Raw genomic sequence first — 14,274 nt, 5'->3', positions numbered from 1 at the left:
ACCCCTTTTACAATAGTACTAGGTGCATAAAATTCTTAGAAACTACATTAAAATAAATGCAAGAAACTTGTAGGAGGAGAATTTTAATACATTTTTGAAAAACACAAAAGTAAACTTGAACAAATGCAAAGACATATCCCATTATAGGATAAGATTAGCCAAATTCATAAACTTTGGATGGCAATTCTCCAACTTCATTTTATAAATGCAAATGTGATCCCAATTTTAAACCAACAAGTTTGTTTCTGGAGCCACACAGGCTGAATTTAGCTTTAATGTTCATATGGAAAAAAATGATCATATAAAATTTTTAAAGACTTGGGTAAAAGATGGGGATTAACCCTCTCAGATATGAAAATACATTATTAAACATCTATAATCAAAAGAATATGTTTCAAGTACCTGAATTAGTAGTAACACAATGGTACAGAATAAAATCCAGAACATGGGGCAGGTGGGTGCTTCAGTCGTTAAGCATCTACCTTTAGCTCAGGTCATAATCTCAGAGTCCTGGGATTGAGCCCCGCATTGGGCTCCCTGCTTGGTGGGAAGCCTGCTTCTCCCTCTCCCACTCCTCCTGCTTGTACTCCCTCTCTCACTGTGTCTTTCTCTGTGAAATAAACAAACAAAATCTTTTAAAAAGGGGGGGGCTTATTTAAAAAAAAAAAAAATCCAGAACAGACCAAGATAGATACGGACCTCTACCATCTCAAATCACTAGGAAAAGAAAAACAGCTGTTCTTAATCAATGGATACCCATCAGGGAGAGAGAACCATCTCTCACAAATATACCAAAATACACCTCAAGTGTATTAGAGATCTACACCAGAATAATATAACTATATAAATATTAGAAGAAAACCTGGCGAATTCCTTCATAATCTGGCTGGGGGGAAAATTCAGACACAATGAAAGAAAATATTATTAAACTTAACTCCATAAAAATAAGAATTGTTGAATAGCAAAAATTATAATAATAAGAGTAAAAAGCAAGTACCATGTCAGGAGGAAATACCTGTGGGATCTATTACAGTTATCAGCTTAATCTCCAATGATCTAAGGAACTCTTGAGGGAGAGAGAGAGAAACCTCACTTGATAGAAAAATGGACAGAATACCTAAATAGACAAAGAGAAAAACAATGTGCCTAAGTGGCCTTCAAATCTATAACATTTATGCCTTTGACTGTGGTAACATATGTTAAGGTATACAACATTGCCAATTACTGTTCTTATGAAAAATATTTCACTTGAATTTATCATGAGGAAAGAATACATTCAGAAGAAATACACAAGACAACCGGCTTAGTTATTAAAGTTCCAGGTGAAAGGAAGGTTCAGAAACATTCTGGAATAAAGGACAGGGAAGAAAAAGGACAAAGGTGGTAAGAGCTTCTGAAATGACTCCCAGGGACCTTCTCTCGTCCTCGTCACACCTTCCTGTAATCTATTCAGTGTGTGTTGGAGCTCGAGATGCCGCCTGCGTGTGCATTCAAGTGTGTAAGGGAGGTTGGACTTGGAGGCTTGCCCCTGATGAACAGAGTACAGCAAAAGCGATGGGCTGACATGCAGAAAAATCAAATTGGACTATTTCCTTACACCACACACAAAAATAGACTCAAAATGGACGAAGGACCTCAATGTGAGAAAGGAATCCATCAAAATCCTTGAGGAGAACACAGGCAGCAACCTCTTTGACCTCAACCGCAGCAAGTTCTTCCTAGGAACATCGCCAAAGGCAAGGGAAGCAAGGGCAAAAATGAACTATTGGGATTTTATCAAGATCAAAAGCTTTTGCACAGCAAAGGAAACAGTTAACAAAACCAGAAGACAACTGACAGAATGGGAGAAGATTATTTGCAAACGACATATCAGATAAAGGGCTAGTACCCAAAATCTATACAGAGCTCAGCAAACTCAACACCCAAAGAACAAATAATCCAATCAAGAAATGGGCAGAGGACATGAACAGACATTTCTGTCAAGAAGACATACAAATGGCCAACAGACACATGAAAAAGTGCTCCACATCACTCAGCATCAGGGAAATCCAAATCAAAACCACAATGAGATACCACCTCATACCAGTCAGAATGGCTAAAATTAACAAGTCAAGAAATGACAGATGCTGGCGAGGATGCGGAGAGAGGGGAACCCTCCTACACTGTTGGTGGGAATGCAAGCTGGTGCAACCACTCTGGAAAACAGTGTGGAGGTTTCTCAAAAAACTGAAAATAGAGCTACCATATGACCCAGCGATTGCACTACTGGGTATATATCCTAAAGATACAAACGTGGTGCTCCAAAGGGGCATGTGCACCCGAATGCTTATAGCAGCAATGTCCACAATAGCCAAACTATGGAAAGAACCTAGATGTCCATCAGCAGACGAATGGATAAAGAAGACAATGGAATACTATGCAGCCATCAAAAGAAATGAAATCTTGCCATTTGTGACGACGTGGATGGAACCAGAGGGTATCATGCTTAGCGAAATAAGTCAATCGGAGAAAGACAACTATCATATGATCTCCCTGATATGAGGAAGTGGAGATGCAATGTGGGGGGTTTAGGGGGTAGGAGAAGAAAAAATGAAAGAAGATGGGATCGGGAGGAGACAAACCATAAAAGACCCAATCTCAAAAAACAGACTGAGGGTTGCTGGGGGGAGGGGGTATGGAAGAGGGTGGTGGGGATATGGACATTGGGGAGGGTGTGTGCTATGATGAGTGCTGTGAAATGTGTAAACCTGGTGATTCACAGACCTGTACCCCTGGGGATAAAAATACATTATATGTTTATTAAAAAAATTTAAAAATTAAATTAAAAAAAAAGTGATGGGCTGTCACTCTCAAGATGAGGCTGTGAGTGATGGGGACTTCCTTCTTGCTGCCATCTGGCTCCTCTCTCTTCCTGCTCTGAAGAAGCAGGCTGCCATGATCATAGCGTGATCTCGATGCAGAGGCCCACATGGCAAGGAACTTGAGGCAGTGTCATAGTTTCCTACCTCTGGGCAAAGAACCACCACAAACTTTGTGACTTTAAAAAGGCACACATTTAAGATTTCACAGTTTCTGTAGATCAGAAGTCCAGGCATGGCTTGGTGGGATCCCCAGTTCAGGGTCTCCCAGGACTGTCCCCCAGGATTCAGCCAGGCTGTTTTCCTTTCTGAAGTTCAGGGTCCTCTTCCAAGTTCAGGTGGGTATTGGCAAATTTCAGTTTCTTGCAGTTGTAGAAAGGAGGTCCCCACTCTTAGTTCCTAAGATGCCTGTGCAGTTCTTTGGGAGGTGGCCCTCTACAAGATGCAGCTTACTTCTTCAAAGCCTGAAGAATCTCTGGATCCCATCGGCTAAGATAGTCTTAGGTACCAAAACCTAAAGGAGGGCACGGCTATCTCATCACATTTGCCATATTGAATTGGCTAGAGGCCAGTCACAGATTCCACCTGTATTAAACGGGAGAGATTACACAAGGATGTGACCCACTGGGGACCCTTTAGAATTTTGCCAACCACAGACAGCCTCTAGCCAGGGAGCTGGATCCTGCCAAAACCACTTGAATGACCCGAGCCCTGGGATCATTAGAGCCCCATGTGAAAACTTGACTGTGGCGTGTACAAGCCCCTGAACCAAAAGATCCAGCTTAGCCGTGCCCAGATTGCCTGACCCTGAGACATTGTGAAATCATAAACTTGGGGCTAAACCCCTCAGCTTTGTGATAACATGATACACAGCAATAGACAGTGAATGAATAAATATAACTGTAAGTCTTATTTGGATCTGTGGGAAACACAGATATAGAAGACATTACTGGGTCAATTAGAGAATTATGAATATGTAGTAACAACGTGAAATTTGAGGTAATTCTACTGTTGGAGCTTATAAGAAAGGGTAGTTTTAGGAGACCTGCGCTTAAGTATACAGGGGTTAAATGGCAAGTTATCTGCCCTTCACTTTCAAGTAGTTCAACAACAACAAAAACACAATCATGTGTTTAACATGTGTATGGCTGAGTGTGGGTGTGTGTATGTGTGCGTGTGTGGAATGAGAGAGAGGTAGCGAAATGCTAATTTATAAATGTACACGAAAAGTATATGTTCATTTTATTAATGGATGTAAATGGTCATTTTAAAATGTCATTGTATAAATTAAGACTGTCAACTCTTCTGTAGGTTTTTGATTCTTCAAACTAAAAAGTGACATTTTTAAGATGAATATTGTTAGAAATGTAGGAAGAAAATTTTTAAGTATATTAATAGTTTTTATAATTTAAATGCATATAAAAGGTATATGAATGGAATTATTTTTTAAATGACTCCATGGTGGTAGAGAGCCCTGCCCACTCAGCCCTCAGCCCGGCCACGGGACTCTTCTTGGAATAGGCTTCAGGAGGAACACAGAGAATCGCTAAAATAAATCAATGTGAAGGTCTCATCCCATTCTGAGCATCTACAGTTTTATGCTTCTTGGTTCATCCTAAAATTCGATCATGAGCCAGTTGTTTTGCCTTTCTATAGGAAACAGCCTCAACCATTGGAAAGTCTACAATTTCCAGGAAAAGTTACTAGAGAATTAAATGTTTTGAGTTAAAATAAAGCTCTCCTGCCTCCAATTTTATTGCCTTAGAGGGCATGGGAATCACCTGAGAATCCTGTTAAAATGCAGAATTCTGATTCGTTATGTCTGGAGTGGGGCTTAAGAGTGTGCATTTCTAATAAACTCCCAGGTAATGTTGCTGTTGATCCAAGGACCATATTGAGTTGCAAGGCCTTGGAGCAACTTCCCAGCAGATCATAAGTTTTTATTTATTTATTCATTTTTATTATGTTATGTTAGTCACCATACAGTACGTCATTAGTTTTTGATGTAGTGTTCCATGATTCATTGTTTGCGTAAAACACCCAGTGCTCTGTGCAGTATGTGCCCCATCACCAGGCTGGTAAGGAATGGCATGGAGGACATTAGAAGAAGGAAGGGAAAAAACAAAGGCAGGGGGCAGGGGAGCAGGCCATAATTTAAAGTAAAGCCCAATCCTGACGCAGTCAACCCAGTGATAGAAATTTACCCACAGGTTCGCTTTCTCAAGAAAGCAAAAATACACATATAAAAAGAGGTTTGCTCTAACAAACTTATAATTCCAAAAAGAATCATCTAATGTCTATCAACAGGAAATGATTAGAGTTTATTTATATGAGGCCATGGGCACCTCTTTTGAAAAGCTGCCTTCCCTGTGACTCAGCACTTTCAATTTTATGTATTTTCACAAGGGAAATGAATAGGTCCCCCAAAAGGCCTATATGCATATGTTTATGGAAGATTTCTCATAATTGCCAAAAACTGGTAACAGCCTGAATGCCTGGACGGGAAAGGGATAATGTAATCATACAATGTAATACTGTTCAGCATAAATAAAGGAACATATTATTGCAATCATTGACAAGCATTGACAAAAATGCCACATGAACTGAAAGAAGCCTTACACAAAGGAGTACTTCTTTTAAGATTTTATTTAATTGACAGAAAGAGTGTGCATGCACAAATGGGAGAGGGAGAAGCAGGCTCCCTATTGAGCAGGGAGCCCAATGCGGGGCTCAATCCCAGGAATCAGGAATCATGACCTACACCAAAGGCAGGTGCTTAACCATCTGAGCCACCCAGACGACCCAAGATTATGTCCTTTCAGAGGCTAAGATAATTTTCTGTTTCTTAATAGAGCTTTGAGCTATATAGGTGGATGCATTTGCAAAAACTCCATAAATGTTAAGATGTATTAATTTCTTTGCATTTATTGCTCAAGGGGAAAAATGTAAGCAAACCCTGAACTCTTGGTTAAGGATATGAAGTATTTAAGGGAATGTGCACCAGTATCTGCAACTTACTTTGAATGCCTCAGAAACATGAGATGGAAAGAGAAAATGGGTAGGGAAACAAACATGATAATGCAAGTATGGTAAAATGTTAATGGTGAAATTTCTTTAACCTATCTTCATGCTTAAATCTTTTTCCTTTTGAACCGTGGGGGAAAAGTGAGATAGATGTATGTGTTGGCACAGAAAGATAAGCAAGCCATATCATTACATGCAGAAAAATACATTACACAGATAAATCCAATTGGACATGTGTTAGATTTCTGGCCAGATAGGGAACTTAACTCACTGTATGTCTGCAGAATAGAAAAAGATGCTGGTAGTAAAGACTGGGACACTGTCACTTTCTGAAAGTGAAGAAATGGCAATACTGCCAAAAATAAAATGACACAAGCTGAGGAAGTAATGACCCAAAGCAGCCAGAAGTGAGCTCAGTGTTGTATGTAAGGATATGTGTGTTGGAACACAAAACAAGCATAGATGCCTCCTCTAGCCTTTGCAACTCAAACAGAAACATTAAGCCCCTCCCTTGGTCCTATTGCTCTATGTAGTTGACTTTTATGATATTGAGAAGAATCTATATTTCTCAATTAGAATCAATATTTTACTAAGTGCTAGGATATAATCATGAAAAAAAAATTCAGTCTCTTTCCTTCTAATACTTCTGAGAGAGTAAATGTTCTGATACCTAAACAGGCCAGAGTATCATCTGCAGTGTTAGTTGTAAGGGGCAGATTCAGGAGGTCCCCCTTCCCTGAGGGGGCTTTACACAGGCGTATAAGCCCAGGTGTGTACTTCTTCCATTTGACCCCCAACCTCCAGCATGGCTAACTGGACTAGGACGAACACCTGTACCCAAGATGGTCTCATCAGACTCTTCCACCCACGAGGTCAGAATTAGATGAATATCTGTTCACTTTTGCTAGTGCTGGATCTGGAAGGACACACAAACCCGGGAACTATAGAGATGCTATTTTCCACCATGTACAGCTGAGGAGCAAAGCTTGTCTGCTGAAAGAGAAAGGATAGGGGTCGTGCAGAGAGAAGTAAAGATCAGAGTCCATGAAGGCCCCAGAGTTCTAAAGAGCACAGCTATGCCTGATTGATATTCACACCCTGGCACTTCTGTTTCAGAGACCTTGTAAAGTATACTCACAGGTTATTGCCCCTAAATTCCCTGAGACAACCTTGAAGCTGTTCATAAAATTTCTTATTTTCTTAAACCAGTGTGAACAATTTCTTTTGCAGCCAAGAAAGCCGTAGCTAAGGCAATTATCCCAGAAGAATGGGCAAGTGAAATTCAGGAGGCCAGAGGAGATACCACCAAAGAGCTCTGAGAATTCAGAAAACTTCATACTAAACAGGAAATCACCAGGAACCAAACTACTCCATGGACCATGGTGCTCGAAACCTTGAGACCTCCTCTTTTGTGACTCCCCTCATCCATCATTCCTAGCTGGAGGTCCAGAGGTAGAATGTGGCTAGGAGATGATAAAATTCTTATTAGGCATCACTCCTAAATTAATTTTCAACCTTGTTTTGCAAACACAGCCTCAAAATAATCTCTTAATCGATTCCCACTTACCGTTTTTACCCCAAATCCTTCCGACATAGAAGCGTCCATGGTTGCAGAAATTCTAGGTCATTAATAAGCAATCTAAAAGTATTATCCAAGAAAATTGTTTTTTATTTCTCATCTTTCTATACTGTATCAATGGAAGAATAACAAATGGTTTGGTTTAGATGCGGAGAGACTTAGGATTTTGTGACATAGGTTTCCTCAAGAATTAAAAACAACATGCCAGTTCCTGCATCCATTTTTCGGACATGCACTCATGACAACCGAGAGCAGGCTGTCACCTGCTGGTTTTTCAGCTCTTGGTTGGTATCCTGCCTTCTGTGCTTTCTAGTCCAGCATTCCCTCCACTCTGGAGAGAACAACATCTCTTAGATATAAACACCTACCAAAGCCAAGTTAACTTTCTTGGGACTCCTACTTTCCTAAAGACGGAGGAAAGCAAATAAACAGATAAATAAATAAATAAAATTCAGTATTTTGGTTTAAAATGAAGAAATTACGAACCCTCTTCTATTTCTGCAACTTCTAAGTTGTCCCCTGGTAATAAGCAGTCAAGATAAGAAGATGGCAGATGTGTTTATTCATTCAACAAATAATTGAATGTCTATGTGTTAGGCTATAATCTATGTGCTAAGCATGTAGAGCTCAAGGGAGGTCAGAATAAGTATATGCCAGGGAGTACTGTGTTCTTTGATGAAAAGTAACACAAGGTAAGAGTACATTTTAGCTAGATTGGTCAGGAGAGACCACTGTGATGGGGGATATCTGCTCAGAAGCCCGAAGAACATGAAGGAGCAGATTTCACAGGAAAGAGCAGCATAGGTAGTTGTAAACCATATGTGCAAAGGCCCTGAGGAATGCCAGTGCCAACAGAGCAGTCTCTAAGAAGAGAAGATAATGTCACAGAGTGAAAATAGGCCTTGATCTGTATAAGCAAAGCACACCGTGAATGATGAAGAACTGCTTTAAGTCCTTAACTCTTCACTGATCCTCATCAATCCCCTCACTGTGTATATGCCCCGTCATTTTTCATCAAATCTCCAAGGTAATTTATTAGCATACAACAGTTAATGGTTACTTGGAAGTAAATTTTATCCACTTTATATCATCTGCCAGGTCAAACGTTAAATTGGTGCCATAAACACATTACTTACTGATTTGATACATAACAACCAGAGGCTAACAAAAAATAAAGCAGCCTTAACATCTTTTATTTGATTCAGACTATCAATAAAATTAAGGTGTAAATTTGGATCAAGATCAGCCAGTACATGTAACTTTCAAATGTGGTTTTGCAGAAAAAGAAATGAAAGTCCAAGATATGCCAACCGCCCTCTACCTCCTCACATACACAAAAGATTTCTGACAAGATAAAAACGTAGCATTTATAAGCAATGGGATAATGTGGATTGTTCAATTAATGGTAAAACTAGTAAAAACTATCTCTTTCTCCCCCAAAAGTATAATAATGTGGGTAGATACTTGGCAGGAATAAAAATGCAAATGACTTTTAAACATATGTGCAAATGCACATTCAAAATTAAACTTAAAACCCTTAAATAACATTTTATCATATTAAATATTAAAATGTTTGAAACCAGAAGTGTTGGTGAGCCTGTAAGGAATAGCCTGTCCTACATGATCTGGTAGAAGTGGAAACTGGTACCAACTTTCTGGAGGATGAGTTGCCTATATCCACAATGATTTAAAACACACATGCCCTTTGACTTAGCAATTACACTTCAAGAAATTTATTCTAATAAATATGTTCTCATATACATGTAAAAAGGAATATCTAAGGCTGCAGTATAATTCCTAACTGTAGGAATTTGGAAGTCTAAACATTCACTGATGAGAAATGAGCTAAATAAAGGACAGCACAATCACATATTGTAATACTAAGCTGCCGTTAAAGAGATTGAAGCTGACTTACTTGGGCTGATAAGAAAGGACATCCAAGATATAATGGTAAGTAATAAAAGCAGGACAAAGGTATTACAGATATTATATATACATACCCACACACATAAGAAAAATGTACTAGTAAAGACTAACCCTGGAAAATATCTATCATACCCAGTGTGGCCAAAGATCATTGGCTTTATTAGCCCATGATGATACAGCCAGTGAATACCAAAGCAAGAACTCAAACTCAGATCTGTCAGACTTCACAGCTCATGCTGTTCATCATGAGGCTATATACCATTTGATGATGCTTAAAGAAGAAAAGTAGCAAGAAAACAAATGACAAGACATTTCCTACTTTCCACCTTCCCAAACAACAAGGTATAAAAATAAGTAGACCCATAATAGAGGAAATAATGGGCTTCTACAAAAGAAAGGCATATTCATCTTTAAGTCCTTGAAGGGAGAGGCTGATATGGTAGAAGAGTATTCAGTTCTGTCTCCCCTTCCCAAGGATAATCCAAAAAGAGAGTAGAACTCCATAATGTTAAGAACATTTCGTCACTTACAGGAGTTTCAGGTACAAAACCCATCAGGCTGAAATCCTTACTTTCTAGCCATCCATGAGACCTGGCGTTTTCCTTACTGGCTTCAACTAAATTCTACCCAGTTTAAAAAGTAGATAAATCCCCAGTTTGTTTGACAGCACTGAGTGTCAAACAAACCTACATATCTACAGCCAGACATATAGACATCCTTCCAACATGCTGCCTACTCATTGGGAAGGAGTGAAATGTCCCAGATGAGTTCTGAAATCTGTGGTGCTACAATCCGGCGAAACGGAGTTCCAGCCCTTGTGTTAATTTTTTTCTATGCCAAGACCAATCATAATAGCTGTCTAGCCCTCAAGAACTGCCTTTTCTTTGGGAACAAATCCTCATACCCAGGGGTAAGCCAGAGCCTGGGGTTGTGTTTATGCCCCATGGTCCTGTCACCTAAATGAAGCCCAGTGAGCCAGGGAGACCAGAAGCCTCAGATGGCTAATCATATTCTCTATCCCAAGTATCAGAAGTTCACAACCAAGTGACCAGGAACCTGTTTTATTACTGAGTCAGATAAATGGCAGTGCCCCAGAAAGTTCATGTTTCCTGCTGCTGGGGTTCCCAGGGTTCCCCTGCCATCTACCCCCTTCAGCCTTCAACCACGTTTCTTCTATTCAAGTCAGGTCCGTGTTCTTTTCCCTCGGGCTGCCCAGAGTCAATCTCAGTTGTTTTCAAGAACAACAAAACCACATGAACAATGCTCCTCTACTTGCTGCCTGCCCACCATCAATTTCCCATTTCCTTGACTAACATGATCCCGATTTCATTCGGCACAACAGCATATCTAGTTAAACACTCTTTTGTCCTTCCTTGCAGCTCCAGTGGTCCTGTGAGCCAGTGTTGGCCAGTGAAGCAAGCAGAAGTCACTGGCGGAGCTTCCTGAGAGCTTCCTCAAAAGTGATGAGATGTTGGGGACTTCCATCTTTTGTCTTTTGTGCTCACGCTTTCTTGGCTAGAAAGCAGGTGTGATGCTCAGAGACGGACCACCATCTTGTATCCCTGAGGGTGGGAGCCACACACTGAAGATGACAGCACAGGAATAGAGAAGGAGCCCGTGTTCCTGTAGACACCTTCAAACAGTGGTACCAGGCCCACCTCATTTTTTTTTTTTTTTTAGATTTATTTATTTGACAGACAGAGATCGCGAGTAGGCAGAGAGGCAGGCAGAGAGAGAGGAGGAAGCAGGCTCCCTGGTGAGCAGAGAGCCCAATGTGGGGCTTGATCCCAGGACCCTGAGACCATGACCCGAACCAAAGGCGGAGGCCTCAACCCACTGAGCCACCCAGGTGCCCCACCTCATGACTTCTTATGTGAGAAAAATAAAGCTTCATTCAGTTAAGCATTTTGGACAGGTTTCTGAAACAGACAGTCAAATACAATCCCAAGGGACACAACATCTGTCCTTTTGTGAAGTCATCTCCTATAAGAGTTCAAGTCAATGCAAATATTAGGAGAGGAACTATTAGCACAAATAGAGGGAAGAAAGATAATAATGACAAATAAGGACAGGTCAGCCCTCTCTTAGGTAAAACACATGGTCACATGACTCACCCTAATAAAAACCTAAGTTACGTAAGTGATGAATGGACATATGAGCTATTGCTGTGGAAACAGAGAGGTAAAAATACAGCACACTGAGAGAAGAGAAGAAGTTTAATAGTAGATATGGTAATTCATCTGAGTCTTGAAAAACAGAATCTTGATAGGCAAGGGCTGACAGGGTACAGAGCATAAACGGGGGCTTGTACGTGTGTTTAAAGAATTAAAGAATTCAGCCAGTATGAACATCGAAATGCTTACTAATACTGATGATTGTCAATTATTGAGGACTTACCCCACATTAGTTGTTTTATGTCCATTTTCTCACTAAATCCTCCCTACAAACCACAACAAATAAATTATTATTACTATTATTATTACTTTATTAAATGATATTATTAACTAATAATTATTATTACTAATTATTATTAATACTAATAATACTTTTAGTATTATTAATATCCCCATTTTACAGATGAAGAAATTAAAGCAACAAAAAAGTTAAATAATTCTTCAGGATAACAGAGCTAGCAAGTGGCAGAGAAGAGATACTGGCCTGAATCAGTCTGGCTCTGGAGCCCAGCCTCTAAAGTCTCTTTACCCGAATGTTAGGTGATAACATTCTTATGAAGGATACCAAAAAGCCAAGAGTGGCTACTGGCACATGGAACTGAGTGGATTCCAGTAGCTAAGACTACTAAGTTTTGTAAGAGCTTTCTATTGTCAAGGTCCTGGACTAAAAGTAACAGACTATTTAAGACTTAAAACCACACTCGGGCCCCCAAACATCACTTGTCAAGAAAGCTGAGCCAGCTCCCATGTAAGGTATATACCACCTATGCTCACAATACTGCTGGCCAAGGAGAATAAAGAAAACAGAAGATTGTCCTAAAGAGCAGAGCCAAAAGCCAGGAAAGATAATTTTTTTTTTTTCATCCAACAAGAAGCCATAACTTTATTAATGATAGAAACAGTACAAATTTCAAACCAAGCTGCAGTTATTCTTTTGAAACACCAAAAAAAAGTCCTCGTTTTCAGATGGTTACATTGTTAATTCCATAATAGCATTTACAATGTCATTACTGTTGTTCTTCAGGGCTCGGACTGCCTTTGCTCTTGACACATTTGCTTGTGACATGACCAATTCTATGTCCTTAACCTCTACGCCGGTTTCATCAACCTCTTCCTCTTCACTCTCCTCTTGTACAGTTGGAGTTTGTGTGTTTTCTTGAATGTTTGAGACAGCTTCACCTTGAACTTTGAATTTCTCAGCAGCTGCCAGTTGTGCTTGCTGAGATAAATCCTCGATCTTGGCTTCCCCAAAAACTATGTAGGTATCTGAAGCTGGGCTCTTGTAGACATCTGGTTTTGTGATGACAAAGAGGATATTCTTAGATTTCCGGATAGTGACTCTTGTAACCCCTGTAACCTGTCGAAGACCCAGTTTGGACATAGCCTTCCGTGCCTTCTTTTCACTCCGGCTCTGTTTTGCTTTACTGACTGGTTCTTCGTCAATTTCAGCGGCTGCTGCCAGCTGGGCTTGTTGTGTGGTTGCCTGTGTGGAATCCTGTTCCTCAAGCTCTGGTACTGATTCATCACTGTCAGATTCTGTTCCAGACCCTGTCTCAGCCTGGGGCTGTGGCAACTCCTGCTCTGTAGCAGGGACGGTTTCTGTGGCTTCACCAGGCATTTCTGAAGGGAATAAAAAGGAGGCCTGAATTGACTGGGATCCGTTCTGCTGCCCAACCCAGAGTCAAATATTCTTAAAAACTCTGCGAAGGGTGTGCGGGGGACGCGGAACCCAGGAAAGATAATTTACAACAGAAATACTCTCAGGGAGCAGAATGGAAGCCTCATGAAGGAACATCTACCAACAAACCAATGCTGAGGCCAAGGGGGCTTTAGAATTGCTCCAAACCAGTGACTGCTCTATAACTCCATTCTTTTTCAGTCTAAATGGGAATAATTATTAAAATTATCCTGATACTCCCTCTTTCATAACTGTATGTTGTTGTCTTAGATGAAGAGGAAATTTTAAGTCCGCAAAACAGAATCAAGAATTACTCTCTTCAGTTTCCAGCAGTATTATGGAAAGGCCCGGCCCCTCAAAACAGCTAGATTCCACATAAAGCATACTTTTAATTTCATTGCTGGACTCACAGAGGAAAGTGTAATTCACAGAGAGAAGGTAACACACATGTGTACCCCCCTCAAAAAGCTGAGCTTGAATTAGAGCCATGAACAGGAAGCACCTAGGAACAGTAATGGCTATACTCAGGGTGAAACGTTTTACACGGTTTCATTTCTAAGACTAAGTTAATACCTAAGACCTTAAGTTAATAGCAATTTGAGGTAGAAGATAAATCTGAGTTTCATAAAATAAGCTAAGGAATCTAAAATGAAGTTAAGTGGTCTCCATATTGATAGTATTTCATTGTATAGCACACACAGAACAATTGCAACTCATCTCTGGATGAAATTATGTTCAAATAAAAATCAGCCTCATATGCTCTTTTAACCAAAGATTACCAGACATGCAAGAAAATGAACCACCATGAGGTGGCAACTGGCCACATGGCAACTGGCAAAATTGGAACATGAGTTTTAAAGTATGGTATCAATGTTAAATTCACTGATGTTGATAATTATATTGCAATCAGGTAAGAGAACATATGTATTCTTCAGAAATATCACCGAAGTATTGAGGGAGAATGGGGAGGAGCACACAAATGATAAAGCAAACAGGGTAGGATGTTAACAACAGAGGAATCTGGGTAACAGGTAT

General features: G+C 40.1%; 1 protein-coding gene across 1 annotated transcript; it reads right to left on the bottom strand.

Moving 5' to 3' along the window:
- Nucleotides 1-12,412: 12,412 nt before the first annotated feature.
- LOC111140919 (nascent polypeptide-associated complex subunit alpha) lies at nucleotides 12,413-13,291 on the bottom strand. The gene has a single exon (XM_022493182.1). It carries the CDS (start codon nucleotides 13,177-13,179, stop codon nucleotides 12,532-12,534), a length of 648 nt encoding a protein of 215 aa, XP_022348890.1. The 5' UTR covers nucleotides 13,180-13,291; the 3' UTR covers nucleotides 12,413-12,531.
- Nucleotides 13,292-14,274: the final 983 nt, after the last annotated feature.

This window comes from Enhydra lutris, unplaced genomic scaffold (assembly GCF_002288905.1).
Source record: "Enhydra lutris kenyoni isolate GAN:26980312 unplaced genomic scaffold, ASM228890v2 scaffoldscaffold5, whole genome shotgun sequence".
Classification (NCBI taxonomy): Eukaryota; Metazoa; Chordata; class Mammalia; order Carnivora; family Mustelidae; genus Enhydra; species Enhydra lutris.
This window is presented reverse-complemented; position numbering and strand designations above follow the sequence as displayed.

Bases quoted from the DNA above. Each gene is read 5' to 3' on its own strand.
- LOC111140919 (XM_022493182.1), bottom strand. From the start codon at position 13,179: ATGCCTGGTGAAGCCACAGAAACCGTCCCTGCTACAGAGCAGGAGTTG.